Here is a 16,679-nt window from a genome sequence, read left to right on the forward strand (position 1 = left end):
CGAAGATGAGTGCTTATTGAATTGCGGCCTCCTGTGAGTGAGATCTGGTGTGTGGTGGAGTTTATGGTACTTCTCGAAAAAGCACTTCATGATTAACCATTTGGAGAAGCTGGCAAAGCTTGGCGATTCATGTACTCTACTGTGTGGGTGTCTGGCGAAATTCGTTTAAACTCTCCTGTTCCTTTCAGGATCACTAATCTGGTCAGTACGTTAACTCTATGCATCCATTACACACATACACTACATCCGTACCTTCTCCTATTTAGCTGTTGTTTTGCCCATTGACGTTATCGTTTAAATATAACTAAGTGTTTATTCTTTCTTTTTTTACTCTTGTATGGATGCATATGGACGTGGATCTGTTTCCTTGGAACGGAAATAGGATGACGCGTTTCTTTGGGGTTTTTGTTTTTGTTTGTTTGTTTTTGGATTTCCATATTTCGTTTTTTGCTCTGGTTTGCTTTTGGTTACCGTGTTGTGTTAACTCTTACTTCCTTGCATGGAAGAAGATGACTGTGCTGAACTGTTTTCCCCTTAAACATTTATATATATTTGTTTTGGACAGTTTCAAATAAACCACGAAAACTAAATTTGTCTGGGATTTTGACTTCTGGGGAAATTAATGTAACCGGGATTCATCCTGTCTGGCACCCTTAGTCTAGCGGTCAGAGCCACTCGCTACTCCGCGGGAGACCCAAGTTCAAAACCCGTAAACGCTACTGTTTTTTTTTCTGAAATAGGGCGGCCACCGTTACATGTTTGGGAGATAACGCAAATATGTTTGCGAGAGAACGCAAAAGTTTTGTGAGAGAACGCAAAAGTTTTGCGAGGGAACGCAATGTTTCTCGGGGGAACGCAAAACATTTGCGAGATAATGCAAATATGTTTGCGAGAGAACGCAAAAGTTTTGCGAGAACGCATAAGTTTTGCGAGGGAATGCAATGTTTCTCAGGGGAACCTAAACCTTTATTTTTATTTGTCGAAATGAAACATTGGTTAATATCAACCAAAGACAACGCAGGGAGGCCAGTGGAGGAGTGCAGAGAAGCTCTGCAGTCAGAAAGGCCATCGACCTCAGATACAAAAAGAGGCTGGCGTTTGCATAAAGAGTACATCCATCAGCACTCGAATCAGTTTGATGAAATTTGACCATCTGTATTAATAGTTCATGGTTTATGTATAACAACAAGTTATGAGTAAATGACTATAAAGTCACATTATGTTCGACTGTGTTTTTTCTTGTTGTCATTATGCGCTTGTTTGGATAGACCTAATAAGTATCATTCTAGTACATTGAAATAGTTATTGTTGCTACAATCTAGCTATTGTGGTACTCCTCATTTGTTTCAATGTTTTTTGCTATTTGTTAATGTGCATAATAATAAATAAACCTATTATACAACACTTTTCCCCATAAATATGTCATATATCACTAAAAAAGGGAGAATCTCAGCTTAGACACGCAGGATACTTATGGTTCAAGTGTGGTCAGCTTTAAATACTATCAGCTTGTCTTTACATTGGAATTTATCAAGAACATGATTTTCTGCGACCAAAATTTAACAATTCTTTGACATGGCAGTACTCCGTCAGTCTTAAAGATATCAAGATTATATTTTCACAGAATGTTCTATACTCTGTGTAGGACGATTTTATGTAGAAAACAGCAGCTCACAAAAATGACTTTGGCTGGGTTTTTACAGGCAATGTCACATATAATTATATTTACACTGTATATGGATTGCAATTTTATAGGTTATAAAAATATGTTCATCTGAATGAAGCAGTAAATCTCCGGAAAATTAATAATAGTAAGCTGTTTGTAAAATGTTTAATACTGTAAATCTGCATCAGCACCATCAACTGTACCATTTTTTTGTAAACATTAACTCAAACGTACTTTGTGTCTACTTTGAGAAAGAAAGCATGGCTTCTCACGCGAATATAATGTACGTTTTCTTTTGCATTATTAAGATCATTTGGTTTATGTTAAATTCAATCTAGTGTGTAAATTCATGCTTTTGAATACTTAAAATGTTTGCAAAAGTTGCTAAAGTTTGCTAACATACCGCATTACTGATGGCACAATAGAACCGCAACATAAGACAACTGCAAAAAAAATTGTAACCAGACTCCGTAATGCAAACGCGAACATACTGGGAGAAGCAGAAGGCGGAGGGGTGTGTGGTGTGCTGCTTTTGGCATGGTAGCTAGCAGTGACGTATGTGTACTTACTCGAAGTTAGCAACACGTATGACCACAGGAACAAAGGATAGCTGGGCAGCCCACTTGAGTGTCACATCCTGGTACACCAGCAGCATATTGTTATGGTTACCCATCAGGATGTTAGTAGAATCATCAGAAACTGCGGGGACAAGTCAAAAAGAGAAAAGGTAAGCATGCAGGAGGATATATGTTCACACAATCTCATGGCTCTGACATGAAGTGTGTGTAGTGCAAGGTCAAATGAAGTGTCACTTCTAAACCCTCCAGACACACATTCCTCAACTTCTGTGTGAACAGACAAATTGCTTATTGCAAAAATCTTATCACATCGCGTTTGTTTAGGATGCTGTGTAATGCACACGCAACATTAAGCAGACAAATGATCTTTTTGGCTGATTATAATGGTTCTCATATTTATAACCAAACCTCTTAACGTCTGGTTTTGGATTAAACTTTTAAATCAGGAATAAGTAAAAAAAAACCTGATAATATCTCCATCTTCAATGTGTTTAGTTGTACACTGTTTTATTTAATATATGTTTAGTTTTAATTACTTAGCTTACTTTTTAAACAAAATCTCAATATATAACATTAAAGCTGCAAGCTTGGCCCTCGCGCAAAAGTGCAACCGCAACCCTGTGCCATCACCACCCGTCGGCCTCAGGAACAGTGAACGATGGGCAACATGCATATAAGGAGTTACATTATAAATTTTTCCGTGCCATATTTCCTATTGCCAGCTGGTGGCGCTATTACTATAAGTGAACACTGACGTGGATATGTGTTCAGGCCAGGAATCTTATCAAACATATGAAGTATGAGGCTGGTCGGATGGTCGGACATTGTGTGCCTGAGTTACTATAGCTTCCTGTTTCATGGCGAAACATCAAACTTTATCAGGTCGCCACGGACACGCCCCTCAATGAAAAGTCAGGATCATGAAATGTATCGTCACAAAGGTCTGAAGATCATACTGGCTATACAGTTCAAATATGATGCTGACCTGTTTGAAGCTCTATGAGCAGTTAAAAACTGTTTAAAACATGCCATTTCCTGTTTCCTGCAGGTGGCGCTATAACTGTATCTGAATATTGCCATGTAAAGAAAAAAAGTAAATGATAGGTGATACAATTAATGCAGGCGAATTATAGTAGGATTTGTTATTTATTTAAATGCGTCACATTCCCTTTTGCCAGCTGGTGGCGCTATTGCTACGAGTGAATAGTGACATGGATATGTGTTCAGGCCAGGACTCTTATCAAACATGTGAAGTGTGAGGCTGGTCGGACATTGTGTGCCTGAGTTACAATAGCTTCCTGTTTCATGGCGAAACATCAAACTTTGTCAAGCCGCCACGCACAGGCCCCTCAACTAAAAGTCAGGATCATGAAATGTATCATCACAAAGGTCTGAAGATCATACTGGCTATACTGGTCAAATATGATGCTGACTTGTTTGAATCTGTATGAGGAGTAAATCACAGTTTAAAACATGCAACTTCCTGTTTCCTGCAGGTGGCGCTATAACAGTATCTGAATATTACCATGTAGATGTCTTCAGGCCAGGACTTTTATAAAATGTTTGACGTGTGAGACTGTTCGGACATTTTGTGCCTGAGTTACTATAACTTCCTGTTTCATGGCGAAACATCAAACTTTGTCAGGCCGCCATGGACACGCCCCTCAACAAAAAGTCAGGAACTTGCAATGTATCATCACAAAGGTCTGAAGATCATACTGGCCAAATATATTGCTGACCTGTTTGAATCTCTATGAGTTAATCACAGTTTAAAACAAGCCACTTCCTGTTTCCTGCAGGTGGCGCTATAACTGTATCTGAATATTACCATGTAGATGTCTTCAGGCCAGGACTTTTATCAAATGTGTGAAGTCTGGGGCCTGTTGCACATTGTAGGCCTGAGTTACAACAACTTCCTGTTCATGGCGAAACGCCAAACTTTGGATGGCCGCCAGGGTCACGTTCCCCCATGAAAAGTCAGGATCTCCGCAATTTAGCTTCGCAAAGGCCTTAAGATTAGAATGACATGAAGATGATGTTGATCGGATTAAAACTCTAGGAGGAGTTCGTTAAAGTACGATGACTGGAAATTGAAACAAATTACAAAATTGCACAGAAAATCAAAAATAACGGACTTCCTGTTGGGTTTAGAAATATACTCCAAGAGACTTTTCTTAATGATTCGGGGAGTTCTATCAACCTACCAAATTTGGTGCATGTACGTATTGCGTAGTGGTCTGGGCAGTTCTAGGTGGCGCTAGCGAGCCATTTTGCTACGCCTAATTTTAAAACCCATATCAGACGTAAATTTTTGCAAGGTCTGATGCGTGTGCAAATTATTGTGAGTTTTTGAGCATGTTTAGGCCTTCAAATCCCACAAAGAGGGAGAAGAAGAAGAAGAAGAATAAACAACACAGAAACAAAAGGGCTCTGCACTACGGTGCAAGCCGGTGGCTTGCTCCTCCGTGCTCGGGCCCTAATAAACAACACAGAAACAAAAGGGCTCTGCACTACGGTGCAAGCCGGTGGCTTGCTCCTCCGTGCTCGGGCCCTAATAAGAATAGTGCTACCCCCTAGTTTAGTGCTAACCCAACTTGAAAATATGTAAGCAATAAGGTGTGAGAAGCTGTGCTCCACTTAGCCTAACAATTCCCTTCAGCCATGATCAGTTTCCAAATTGTGGGGGGGAGGCACCAGACCTCCCATAAGCATGAAGAGACCTCCTTTAAGGCCCATAATAGTGAACTTGGGGGGTCCCCTGACTTTGTGAGGCGTATGCACCTGAAAGTGTGACACGTACGGAAAAACAGCCAATCACACGGAACATGAAAAGCATCATCAGTTTGATTGACTTCTCGCGAGTATCAGCGCAATTCACTTTTCTGTTGAAGATGACGAGATCATTATGAAAAAATGTCATGAATTGAAATATATTTACAAGGCAGGAATAAACTGCTGCAGTAAAAGTTTGAGAAGGCACCTACTGACTATATCAATTCAATTATAATTTATTGTCATTGTTACAAAACATCGAGATTCCTTTAGAGCGTCAATCGACAGTGCATTTACATAAAGTGCAGATGCATAAGAATGTACAACAGCGACAATAGTGTAAACAATGGCACAATAAACAGGACGGAACGACATGTGGCAGGCAAGGAATACAGAGTATGAGGTAGATAAACAGTTGTAACCAAGATATGTGTATTATTGTGTGTGCTGCAGCAATGCAAAGTCCAGTTCACAGATATTGTAGTTGTTGAAGAATGGTACATGATAGCTACGACTTAAGTGATGGAGGGGGAGAGGGGAACAGTGTTTATTCAGCAGTCTGACTGCCTGGGGATACAGGCTGTTGGCCATTCTGGTGGTTCTGGCCTTAAGGTGGATTCTATCCGGGTTTGGTGCACCCTGCCAGCCACGTCGGCTTCGGAGGTTCGCTGCCGCTGATCTGACTTTCATGTCCGAACAGCCATAAGGTTGCCAGACTGGTGGGGTAGGGACTTAGAGAAAAAAAAAAATTCTCTGGAGCTCCCGAAAAATCAGCTAGTGCCGGCGGATTCTATCCGGGTTTGGTGTACCCTGCCGGCTTCGGAGGTCCGCTGCTGCCGATCTGACTTCCACGTCCGAACAGCCATAAGGTTGCCAGACTGGTGGGGTAGGGACTTAGAGAAAAAAAAAAATTCTCTGGAGCTCCCGAAAAATCAGATAGCGCCGGCGGATTCTATCCGGGTTTGGTGCACCCTGCCGGCCACGGCGGCTTCGGAAGTCCGCTGCCGCCGATCTGACTTCCATGTCCGAATGGCCATAAGGTTGCCAGACTGGTGGGGTCAGGCCTTAAGAGAAAAAAGAAAAAAAATTCTCTGGAGCTTCCGAAAAATCAGCTAGCGCCGGCGGATTCTATCCGGGTTTGGTGCACCCTGCCGGCCACGGCGGCTTCGGAGGTCCGCTGCCGCCGATATGACTTCCATGTCCGAACGGCCATAAGGTTGCCAGACTGGTGGGGTCGGAACTTAGAGAAAAAAGAAAAAAAATTCTCTGGCGCTCCCGAAAAATCAGCTAGCGCCGGCGGATTCTATCCGGGTTTAGTGCACCCTGCCGGCCACGGCGGCTTCGGAGGTCCGCTGCCGCCGAACTGCCTTCCACGTCCCAACGGCCATAAGGTTGCCAGACTGGTGGGGTCGGGACTTTGAGAAACACAGCTCTCTGGAGCTCCTGAAAAATCAGCTGCGATCTGCCGATTGAGGCCGCGTTTGGTGAACTGTCCCGGCCACAGCTGTGCTGGAGGTCCGCTGCGGCCTTTCAAAGAACTGTGTCCGGACGGCCATAAAGCCACCAGTCTGGTGGTTTTGGTGCACTGTCCCAGCCACGGCTGTGCTGGAGGTCCGCTGCGGCCTTTCAAAGAACCGTGTCCGAACGGCCATAAGGTCGCCAGACTGGTGGCTTTAGGACTTAGAGGAACAAGGACTAAAAGCTCACTGGAGCTCCTGAAAAATCAGCTGCGATCGGCCGATTGAGGCCTGGTTTGGTGCATTGTCCCAGCTACAACCATGCTGAAGTCAGCACACTTTGAATTGCACAGTTGTAAAAATTGATCTCTGAGCCTCTGGGGGAGTTTGGCTCTTTTCAGCTTCCTGAGGTAAAAGAGCACTGCTGGGCCTTCCCTACAGCTGATGTGATGTTGCTGCCCCAGGACAGATCATCCGACACAATGAGACTTTAAAGCAGGAATTTAAAACTGTTCACCCTCTCCACTACCTCACCGTTATGTAGAGAGATGAGTGACCAGGATGGTCTAATTTATGAAAGTCCACTATGATTTCTTTTGTTTTTTGATGTTTAGAGCCAGGTTATGTTTTTTACACCACTCCGCCAGTAGTTCAATCTCCTCCCTGTGAGTGCAGCAGGTCTGTAGTCATTCAGGCATGTGACATTGGCTTGTTTGGGGACAGGTATGATTGTGGCTGATGTGAAACATGCAGGGACCCATGTCTTGGACAGTGACAGTTTGAAGATGGTGGAGAAGACCTCTGTCAGCCCTGAGCACTCCACCTGGACCAGATGCCTTCCTGGGGTTGATTTTGCCTAGGCAGAGTCTCACTTCATGATGGCTCAGGACTGGTGCAAGTGCTATTGTTGGAGGGCAGAATCACACTGAATTTAAATTATTTATATAGGTTTACAATAAGATCAAAAGATAATATGTATGCTTCATTACCTTAAAATGTTTATATATTAAAGTTTGTTTTTATACGAATATAGTTATATTAATTTAAATGCTACGTTTAATAGTAATTAATAAGTATTAACTATCAACTCATATAATAATTATAAGAATGTGTTTTTAATTTAAAACAATAAATGTAAATATATAATACAAATAAACACTTAGCAGCAACATATTTTCTCTCTAACATATTGTCACTTTAAACTTTTTTATATTTGAAGAGAGAGATACACGGGGAGGGCACTCACTAAATCCTTGGTGTTTCGAGTCAGACGTGATCACCCAAACGTGTTTTTTCGTCAATTTTAACAAACATATGTAGTTTAGATGGTTAGAGTAAGGTTAGGGTTAGGGTAAAGGTTTCGTAAGACTTGAAACACCAAAGATTTAGTCAAAACCAACAAGCCACGCCCACGGATCTGACTCGAAACACCAAGGATTAAGTGAGTGCCACACGGGGAGTGGCTTCACTGAGTTCTCAGAGCTGATTGGTCCAGTTTTGGTTTGCGATCTCTAACCCAGAATAAAACCTGGTCCGGAGCAGGTTAGCCGTGTAGCCTAAATTACCATGGCGACGAAACCCTCTCAAAACCAATCCACCTTCTTGAGCCCGAAAACTCAGAGTATGCTCAAACTAAACGCGAACTTAACTGGAGTAAAAACCAAAACCGGTTTCGTGATACAGGCCAGTGGTATAAAAGTGGAAGCGAGGTTGTCTACATCATACCCACTACTGTATGTAAATGTAGATGGTGGCTCTTAAAGGGCAAAACCCACAATAAATAATATAATACTATTACGCAGCTACTATACACATTTTTTTCCAGAACGTTCTTGCGGCCCATTGGCAACTTGTACACGGCCCCGTACTGGGTCGCAATCTCTGATCTTATATATTTATATGATTTCTCTGTTTCTTTGGTCTTTGATCTGTAGGCACCTTGTGACAGAAGACCAGAACCCCAACATGGATTTCAACTCTCCAGAGGTGCATCTGTTGTTGCAGCTTCGGCAAGCAGGCCATCCTCTGGAGAGGTATGTGGAGGAGTTTGTTGGGCTCGTCCATCGGGTAAGTTGAAGCGATTATGCACTTAACCACTTGTTTCTGAATCGACGGTCTACTCATCACCATCATGCTTCCTGAGGTTTATGAACTGTCTATGGTGGATTTTGTCAATAGAGTCCTCGAAGTAATGGGTTCCAGTTTCTGTGTGGGAGAAGCTGGTTAAGATTCACGTGATGTCCATCTAGTTCAATCCCATGACGAGGGTTTCGCTCCAGCTCACCCAAGGCCCACGCCCGAATCCTCCACACTCCAAGTCTCCGTTCCAAAGTTTCTAAGCCGGTCCTCTCCAGGGTTTCCAAGCAAGTCCTCTCCAGGGTTTCCAAAACACATCCTCTACCAGCAGATTCTTCAGGAGTTCGACACACCCTTCTGCACCCACAACCAGAGTCCAGAGTTTCTTCCGGAGTCAGCTCCATGGTTTCCCCCGGAGTCAGCTCCAGAGAGAGTTCACATTCGAGCCCTCTCCAGAGCCTTTTCAGTAGCCCGTACCCACTCAATCCCTCAGCCCAAAGCCCCGCGCCAAGAGCCCAAGCTCCTCAAAAAGGAGCTCAGCCCCGGGAACGCAGGGATCCCTGAGTGCTATCCAGAAGCCGCCGCACTGGCCGTTATGAAGTTGGCAGTGGCATGCACCTGGGTGGCGTGGATGTTCCAGGAGTTCCCCAAATAAATTTTGGGGGGGGCTCCCATACACGGGCTGAAGTGAACGAGAAGCGCTCTACCTGTTCCCATGTTGCGGTCGTCATGGCCGTCTCCCCCCTCCTTACCATGGCCGTGGCGACAGTCTCCATCACCTCCATGCCAGACTGGAGCGTCATGACTGCGGTGGCCGTCTCCACTCCCTGGCTTAAGTACAATTTACCTGGATCTTCAAATTCAAAAAGTTTTCACCCACCGGCTCTTAATGCATCGTGTTCCCTTCTGGAGCATCAGTGAATGTTTGAACCTTTTTAAATAGTTGTGTTTGAGTCCCTGAATTGTCCTCAGTGTGAAAATATGGATCTCAAAATCAAACAGTCACTGCTGGAAAGGGTTCAAATATGCCAAAGACTATGGAAAACTGAAGAATCTGCAGGACCTGGAGTTTTTTGAACAGTGCTCAGTGTAACTGTTGAATGAACAAACTCATGAATAACTATCACAGCACAAAAAAACCCCAGACAATCCAGGTAACCACACACAGTATTAAGAACCAAACTTTTGAACGGGGTTATTTTAATAATTTCAGCTATTTGTTTGTCTTGTGGACAATATGTAAAGATATTTTATGTAAAATATCTTACTCAGGACAGTACTAAATAAAAAATAACATGCATTTTGTTTGATCTCTCTTATTGTCATGATTCTGCCTCATCATGTCATGTCTTTCTTGGTCTTGTGGCAGAATCATGGCAGAGCCTCTTGTTTTGTGTGGAGAGAAACATATTATTGTTGGCCACGACATAATGTGCGTTCTCGACTTTGGACCCACCCCTCTCGTTTCCTTGTTTAGCTTTCCTTCAGTGTTTCTGTCATGGTCGACTAAGAAACAAGAGACCCAAGTGCGGGAAAACAAGATATTTATTCAATCAGAGTCAATAGTCCACAACAGCTGTCAGCGACCACTCCTGACCGCGGGTCTGGAGAGCAGAGTTCACCGGACAAGAAGACCCCGAAGGGCGTGGTAGATCCAATGCTGGCAACGGTGACCACAACTGGGATGCGGGAGGTAATGTCGACCTGAGTCACCCGAGGTGAGAGCAGTCCGTCCTCGTGGGAATGGAGGTGACAAAGCTGACGGCGTGGAGCGGGTGATGGAAAAGATCGCTCTCCGAGACGCCAACGGGAGCTGTGGAGACAGGAGGCAGGCTACGGAGTGTGAAGGAAACAATACGAACGAATAAAGGGTTCCAGGGTCGTCTGAGACGAGCGTGAGAAAAAAGTCCAATTAACTAGGAACGTGGCAAGACTAGAACTAGAACTGTGACTAAGACAGAGGCTAGGCTATAACAAGGTCTTCTAAGAAATACAAAAACTTCAGGCGAGCCGCAGCTACACCTGGGGCAGTCTGATACTGGCAATCCAACATGCAACGGTCAGACACAAGACGAAAGACACAGGGGAGAGATAAAGGGACTAAACGAGGCGGAAATTGCGGACAGGTGTGGGGCAATTACTAGAACAAGCGGTCTTAATGAGATGAGTGTCGGCAGGAGTGTGAGTGCAGAGTGGAAAATCACCAGTCCCACACGCTAGACAACACAACAAAACCCACAGGAAGATGATCACCCTGAGCCGTGACAGTACCCCCCCCCACCAGCGCCCCTAGGCGCTGGGGAGGGGCTCACCTCGTCTCCGGTGGAAGTCCACGATCAACGACCGATCCAGCACGTCACGAGATGGTATCCACGACCTCTCTTCTGCGCCATAACCCTCCCAGTCCACTAGATATTGGAAGCCCCTACCCCGGCGGCGGACCTCCAGCAGTCTCTTGACAGAGTAAGCCGGGATCCCATCCACGAGTCGCGGGGGAGGGGGGGTGGGCCGAGAGCTGGCAGGATTAAGATGAGACGTGACAACTGGCTTGACCCTGGAGACATGAAATACAGGGTGAACTCGACCAAGATTAGGAGGAAGCTTGAGCCGTACGGTCACTGGATTGACCACCTTGGCGATGCGGAATGGCCCAATGAACCTGGGAGCCAGATTACGAGATGGCACCCGGAGAGGCAGGTCCTTGGAGGAAAGCCATACCCGCTGACCGCACACATAGGCGGGAGCCGAGATCCGGTGACGGTCGGCCGCTACCTTGGTCCTCAGGGAGGTCCGGGCCAGAACCTCACTGGCCCTCGTCCAGGTTCGGTGACACCGTTGGACGAAGGCCAGAGCCGAGGGAACCACAGCGTCGAGTTCCTGGGGGGGAAACAGAGGAGGTTGATAACCAAGAGCACACTCAAAAGGAGAAATACCTGTGGACGAGGCAGGAAGGGAGTTGTGGGCATATTCCACCCAAGAGAGCTGTTGGCTCCAGGAGCTGGGGTTGTTAGATGTCAGACAGCGGAGTCTCTTACCGAGCTCCTGGTTGGCTCGCTCGCACTGTCCATTGGTCTGGGGGTGAAAACCTGAAGACAGACTCGTAGTGGCCCCGAGTTGTCTACAGAACTCTTTCCAGAACCGGGAGGTGAACTGAGGACCCCTATCAGAGACCACGTCAACCGGAAGACCGTGGAGACGGAAGACATGATCCACCATCAGTTGGGACATCTCCCAGGCTGAGGGGAGCTTGGGAAGAGGGATAAAATGGGCCGCCTTGGAGAATAGGTCCACCACCGTGAGGATTACGGTGTTACCTCTTGACAGGGGAAGGCCAGTGACGAAGTCCAAGGCGATGTGAGACCAGGGCCGTGAAGGGATGGGAAGGGAAAGGAGTAGACCAGCAGGTGGACGGCGGGAGGTCTTGCTCTGAGCGCAGACCGGGCAAGCCAACACGAACTGTCTGACATCGGCGAGGGCCGACGGCCACCAAAACCTCTGACGTACGTGCGCCATGGTCCCCTTAACCCCTGGATGGCCGACCAACCTGGAGGAATGACACCACTGAAGTACCTCCGGGCAAAGCGGAGGAGGAACGAACAGCCGACCCGCCGGGCACTCCCCTGGCACTTGCACCCTGTCACCGGCCTCTGCTACTCGCTGCTCGATCTCCCAGGTGAGAGCTCCGACTACCTTCTCCCTAGGGAGGATAGAGTCGACGGACTCCTCTTTTCCCGGGTTCTCGAACAGTCGAGAGAGAGCGTCTGGCTTGGTGTTCTTGGAACCGGGCCGGTACGACAGGGTAAAGTTAAACCTGCCAAAGAACAGTGCCCAGCGGGCCTGACGTGGGTTCAACCTCTTGGCTGAACGGACATATTCTAAGTTCTTATGGTCCATCCAGACCAAGAACGGCTGTATCGACCCCTCCAACCAGTGGCACCACTCACCCAAGGCCAGGTGAACCGCCAACAGCTCTCTATTACCGACATCATAGTTTCGCTCCGTGGGGCTGAGGCGATGCGAGAAAAAGGCGCAAGGATGCACCCTCCCGTCATGACTGGCACGTTGAGACAAGACTGCGCCTACCCCGACATCGGAAGCATCGACCTCGACAATAAACTGGCGTTCGGGATCTGGAAAACAGAGCACAGGTGCAGAGACAAATTGGGACTTGAGTTTATCAAAGGCTACCTGTGCAAGGGGGTTCCAGGCGAACGGAACCTTGATGGAGGTCAATGCTCTGAGCGGTGCGGCCACTTGACCAAATCCCCGGATGAAACGCCTATAAAAGTTGGCGAACCCCAGGAACCGCTGCAGTGCCTTACGAGAGTCGGGAACCGGCCATGAGGCGACAGCCTTAATCTTAGCGTCGTCCGGTCCAACGCCTCGGGGAGAAAATACATGACCCAGGAACGAAACCGTATTGGAGTGGAAGTCGCACTTCTCCGCTTTGACAAATAATTGATTCTCCAGAAGGCGACGAAGAACCTCCCTGACGTGTTGGGTGTGTTCCTGGAGAGAGGGGGAAAAGATCAAAATATCATCCAGGTACACAAAGACAAAGCGATTAATCATGTCCCCCAACACATCGTTGACGAGGCTCTGGAAAACGGCCGGAGCATTGGTCAGCCCGAACGGAAGTACCAAATACTCATAATGTCCCGATGGTGTGTTAAAGGCCGTCTTCCACTCATCCCCCTCACGGATACGGACCAGATGGTAGGCGTTGCGGAGGTCCAGCTTAGTAAAGACCTGAGCTCCCTGTAATAGTTCAAAGGCAGACGACATTAAAGGCAAGGGGTATTTATTCTTAACAGTAATCTCGTTTAAACCTCGATAATCAATACAAGGGCGTAGGGAGCCGTCCTTCTTTTGTACAAAGAAGAAACCCGCACCGGCTGGTGAAGAGGAGGAACGGATGAGCCCGGCATTAAGGGATTCCCGAATATACTTGTCCATGGCCTCTCTTTCAGGACCGGAAAGGGAAAATAATCGACCCTTAGGCGGAGAAGTGCCTGGGAGTAGGTCAATGGCGCAGTCGTAAGGTCGGTGCGGAGGAAGAGACATGGCCCGGGACCTGCTGAACACGGACCGCAGATCGTGGTATTCCACCGGTACCCCGGCTAAGTCGGCGACATCCACCTGCAAGACAGGAGACACAGAAACAGGAGAGGGAGCAGGACCAAGACAAGACACATGACAAGCAGGACTCCACGATACGATAGAAGTGCTCACCCAATCAATGTGAGGATTATGCTGTGACAACCACGGATGCCCTAATACCAGAGAGGTTGTGGGGGAATCGAGGATGTACAACCTAATCTTCTCACAATGATTACCCGACAGAAAAAGGCTTACGTGAGGGGTGGTGTGGGTGACAGTGGAAAGTGGCACTCCCGTCAACGTCACGGCCGATATAGGAGGATGTAAGGGAAGGATGGGAATACCCCACTTCCGAGCCATGGCCCCGTCAAGGAAGTTGCCCTCCGCTCCAGAGTCGACGAGGGCCATACCCGTGTGAGTCATGGAGTCGAAGATGAGGCGGAAAGGCAGAAGGGTACGAGGAATTGAAGAGGTTTCACTGATGGCGCCCACCCGGACTCTCCGCTCTACGGGTGGGCATCGGCTTTTGCCGGGCAGAGAGCTACTTGATGACCCGCCTTCCCACAATGAAAACAGAGGCCATCCACAAGACGCTGTTGCTTCTGGGCTGGCGTCAGCCGTGACCGCCCGACCTGCATGGGCTCCGGGTCTGGTAGAAGACGGTGGGTAGAACTGACCTCACGGCTGGACTCCCGGGTAGCATCCCGGCTAGGTTCGCGTCGTCGCCAGGAGGGTGGAGAGGCGTGACGCCGACGGCGAGCATTGACGCGACTCTCGACGCGAAGGCATAGATCGATCAACTCCTCTAAGTCCCGGGAGGGATCGTGCGTGGCGATCTCATCTGCGATGCAGGGGCTGAGGCCGTCAAGAAAACGTGCGCGTAAAGCTCCTGCATCCCAATCGCATGCCGCGGCTAAGGTCTTGAAGCGAATGGCGAAGTCGGTGATTGTGCCTCTCCCTTGAGTCACACGGGAGAGTTGAGCAGCCGCCTCGTCACCACGGGCTGACCTGTCGAACAAACAGGTTCCTGGCATCAGGTCTCCTCACGGAACTCACGAAAAGAGTGGCAGCACGGATCCTGGGCCTCCCACACTGCAACCCCCCATTGGCGTGCACGGCCCGTGAGTAAGGTCAACACGAAAGCGATCCTGGTCTCCTCCGTCGCATACCTGCGTGGTTGTAAGGCGAACACCAGGGAGCACTGTGAAAGGAACGCCCGACAGGAGTTGGGATCCCCGTCGTACAGCGGAGGACTGTTGGCGTAGGGCTCTGGCTCGTTCGTGGCTCCGCCCAGCGGAGAATGCCGCGATCCGGCCACCTGGTTGGCTCCCCTGAGCAACTCAGTGACCTGGAGCTGTAATGCCGCCACTTGCCTATGAAGAGTGTCCACCTCCTGAGCTGCGACGGTGAGACGGGTCGCCTGCTGTCCCAACAGAACACCCTGTTGCTGGAGCGCGTTGCGCATAGGATCTGATCCCGCTGGGTCGTGTAGCTGGTCTGACCGTTCTGTCATGGTCGACTAAGAAACAAGAGACCCAAGTGCGGGAAAACAAGATATTTATTCAATCAGAGTCAATAGTCCACAACAGCTGTCAGCGACCACTCCTGACCGCGGGTCTGGAGAGCAGAGTTCACCGGACAAGAAGACCCCGAAGGGCGTGGTAGATCCAATGCTGGCAACGGTGACCACAACTGGGATGCGGGAGGTAATGTCGACCTGAGTCACCCGAGGTGAGAGCAGTCCGTCCTCGTGGGAATGGAGGTGACAAAGCTGACGGCGTGGAGCGGGTGATGGAAAAGATCGCTCTCCGAGACGCCAACGGGAGCTGTGGAGACAGGAGGCAGGCTACGGAGTGTGAAGGAAACAATACGAACGAATAAAGGGTTCCAGGGTCGTCTGAGACGAGCGTGAGAAAAAAAGTCCAATTAACTAGGAACGTGGCAAGACTAGAACTAGAACTGTGACTAAGACAGAGGCTAGGCTATAACAAGGTCTTCTAAGAAATACAAAAACTTCAGGCGAGCCGCAGCTACACCTGGGGCAGTCTGATACTGGCAATCCAACATGCAATGGTCAGACACAAGACGAAAGACACAGGGGAGAGATAAAGGGACTAAACGAGGCGGGAATAGCGGACAGGTGTGGGGCAATTACTAGAACAAGCGGTCTTAATCAGATGAGTGTCGGCAGGAGTGTGAGTGCAGAGTGGAAAATCACCAGTGCCACACGCTAGACAACACAACAAAACCCACAGGAAGATGATCACCCTGAGCCGTGACAGTTTCATCCCCGAAACCTGTCTCTTGTTAATTATCCTTTGTTAGTCTCCCTATTTAATGCCCTTGTGTTTGCTGTCCTGTGCTCGTTCGTTTTGCTTGTTTCTTGTTTCCGTCAGTTTATAGTAAGTTTTATTTATCCTGTTTTCCTGTTTTTCCCCCTCGTGGGAAGTCTTTTATTTCAAGTTTTTATATCAAGTTGTGACCGTGCTCAACTCCCCATCGTGGGTTTTGTTTTGTTTTATATTAATAAAGTTATGTTTTTGTGTACCGCTGCCTGCGCTTGGGTTCTCTGTCACGGACATTTCCCTGTTCCTGACACTTATTTTCTTAAAATTATTCACATTTTCACAGATTCTGCAAAGGGTTCCCAAACTTTGGCATGCCGTTGTATAACCGCTTGAGTTTATTACTCTCCCCCCACAAATGACACATTTTCAATGTTTACATAAATTCCCAGAACAATTTTAGGGATTTTGAGGAAAATTAAATCAAATTCTTTCGCCATTTAAATATTTGTATTACAAAAAAAACTTTATTGCGTACAACAAAAAAGTTAAATAGAAATAGTGCAGCATAAAAAAAGAACAAACAATTTTCTCTTTCAGAGTCTCTTTCAGCAAGCTTCTTGTCTTCCTTGCTAATGCGTCGGGTGCTGCAACGTTTCAGAGCAGCGTATAATTTATCTTTTGTTTCTTAAAAGAAACTGAATGCCTTGTTGAGTTGTGACCATATGTTATTTAATTTATTACC

General features: G+C 47.4%; 1 protein-coding gene across 1 annotated transcript in view; it reads right to left on the reverse strand.

Annotated features, from left to right (window-relative positions):
* Positions 1–16,679, reverse strand: part of bbs9 (Bardet-Biedl syndrome 9) — a 187,495-nt gene that overhangs the window by 149,619 nt on the left and 21,197 nt on the right. Inside the window, exon 7 of the mRNA XM_057339762.1 lies at positions 2,236–2,365. Coding sequence (XP_057195745.1) covers positions 2,236–2,365 — 130 coding nt within the window. The remainder of the gene's footprint in view (positions 1–2,235; positions 2,366–16,679) is intronic.

This window comes from Triplophysa rosa, linkage group LG8 (assembly GCF_024868665.1).
Source record: "Triplophysa rosa linkage group LG8, Trosa_1v2, whole genome shotgun sequence".
Lineage (NCBI taxonomy): Eukaryota > Metazoa > Chordata > Actinopteri > Cypriniformes > Nemacheilidae > Triplophysa > Triplophysa rosa.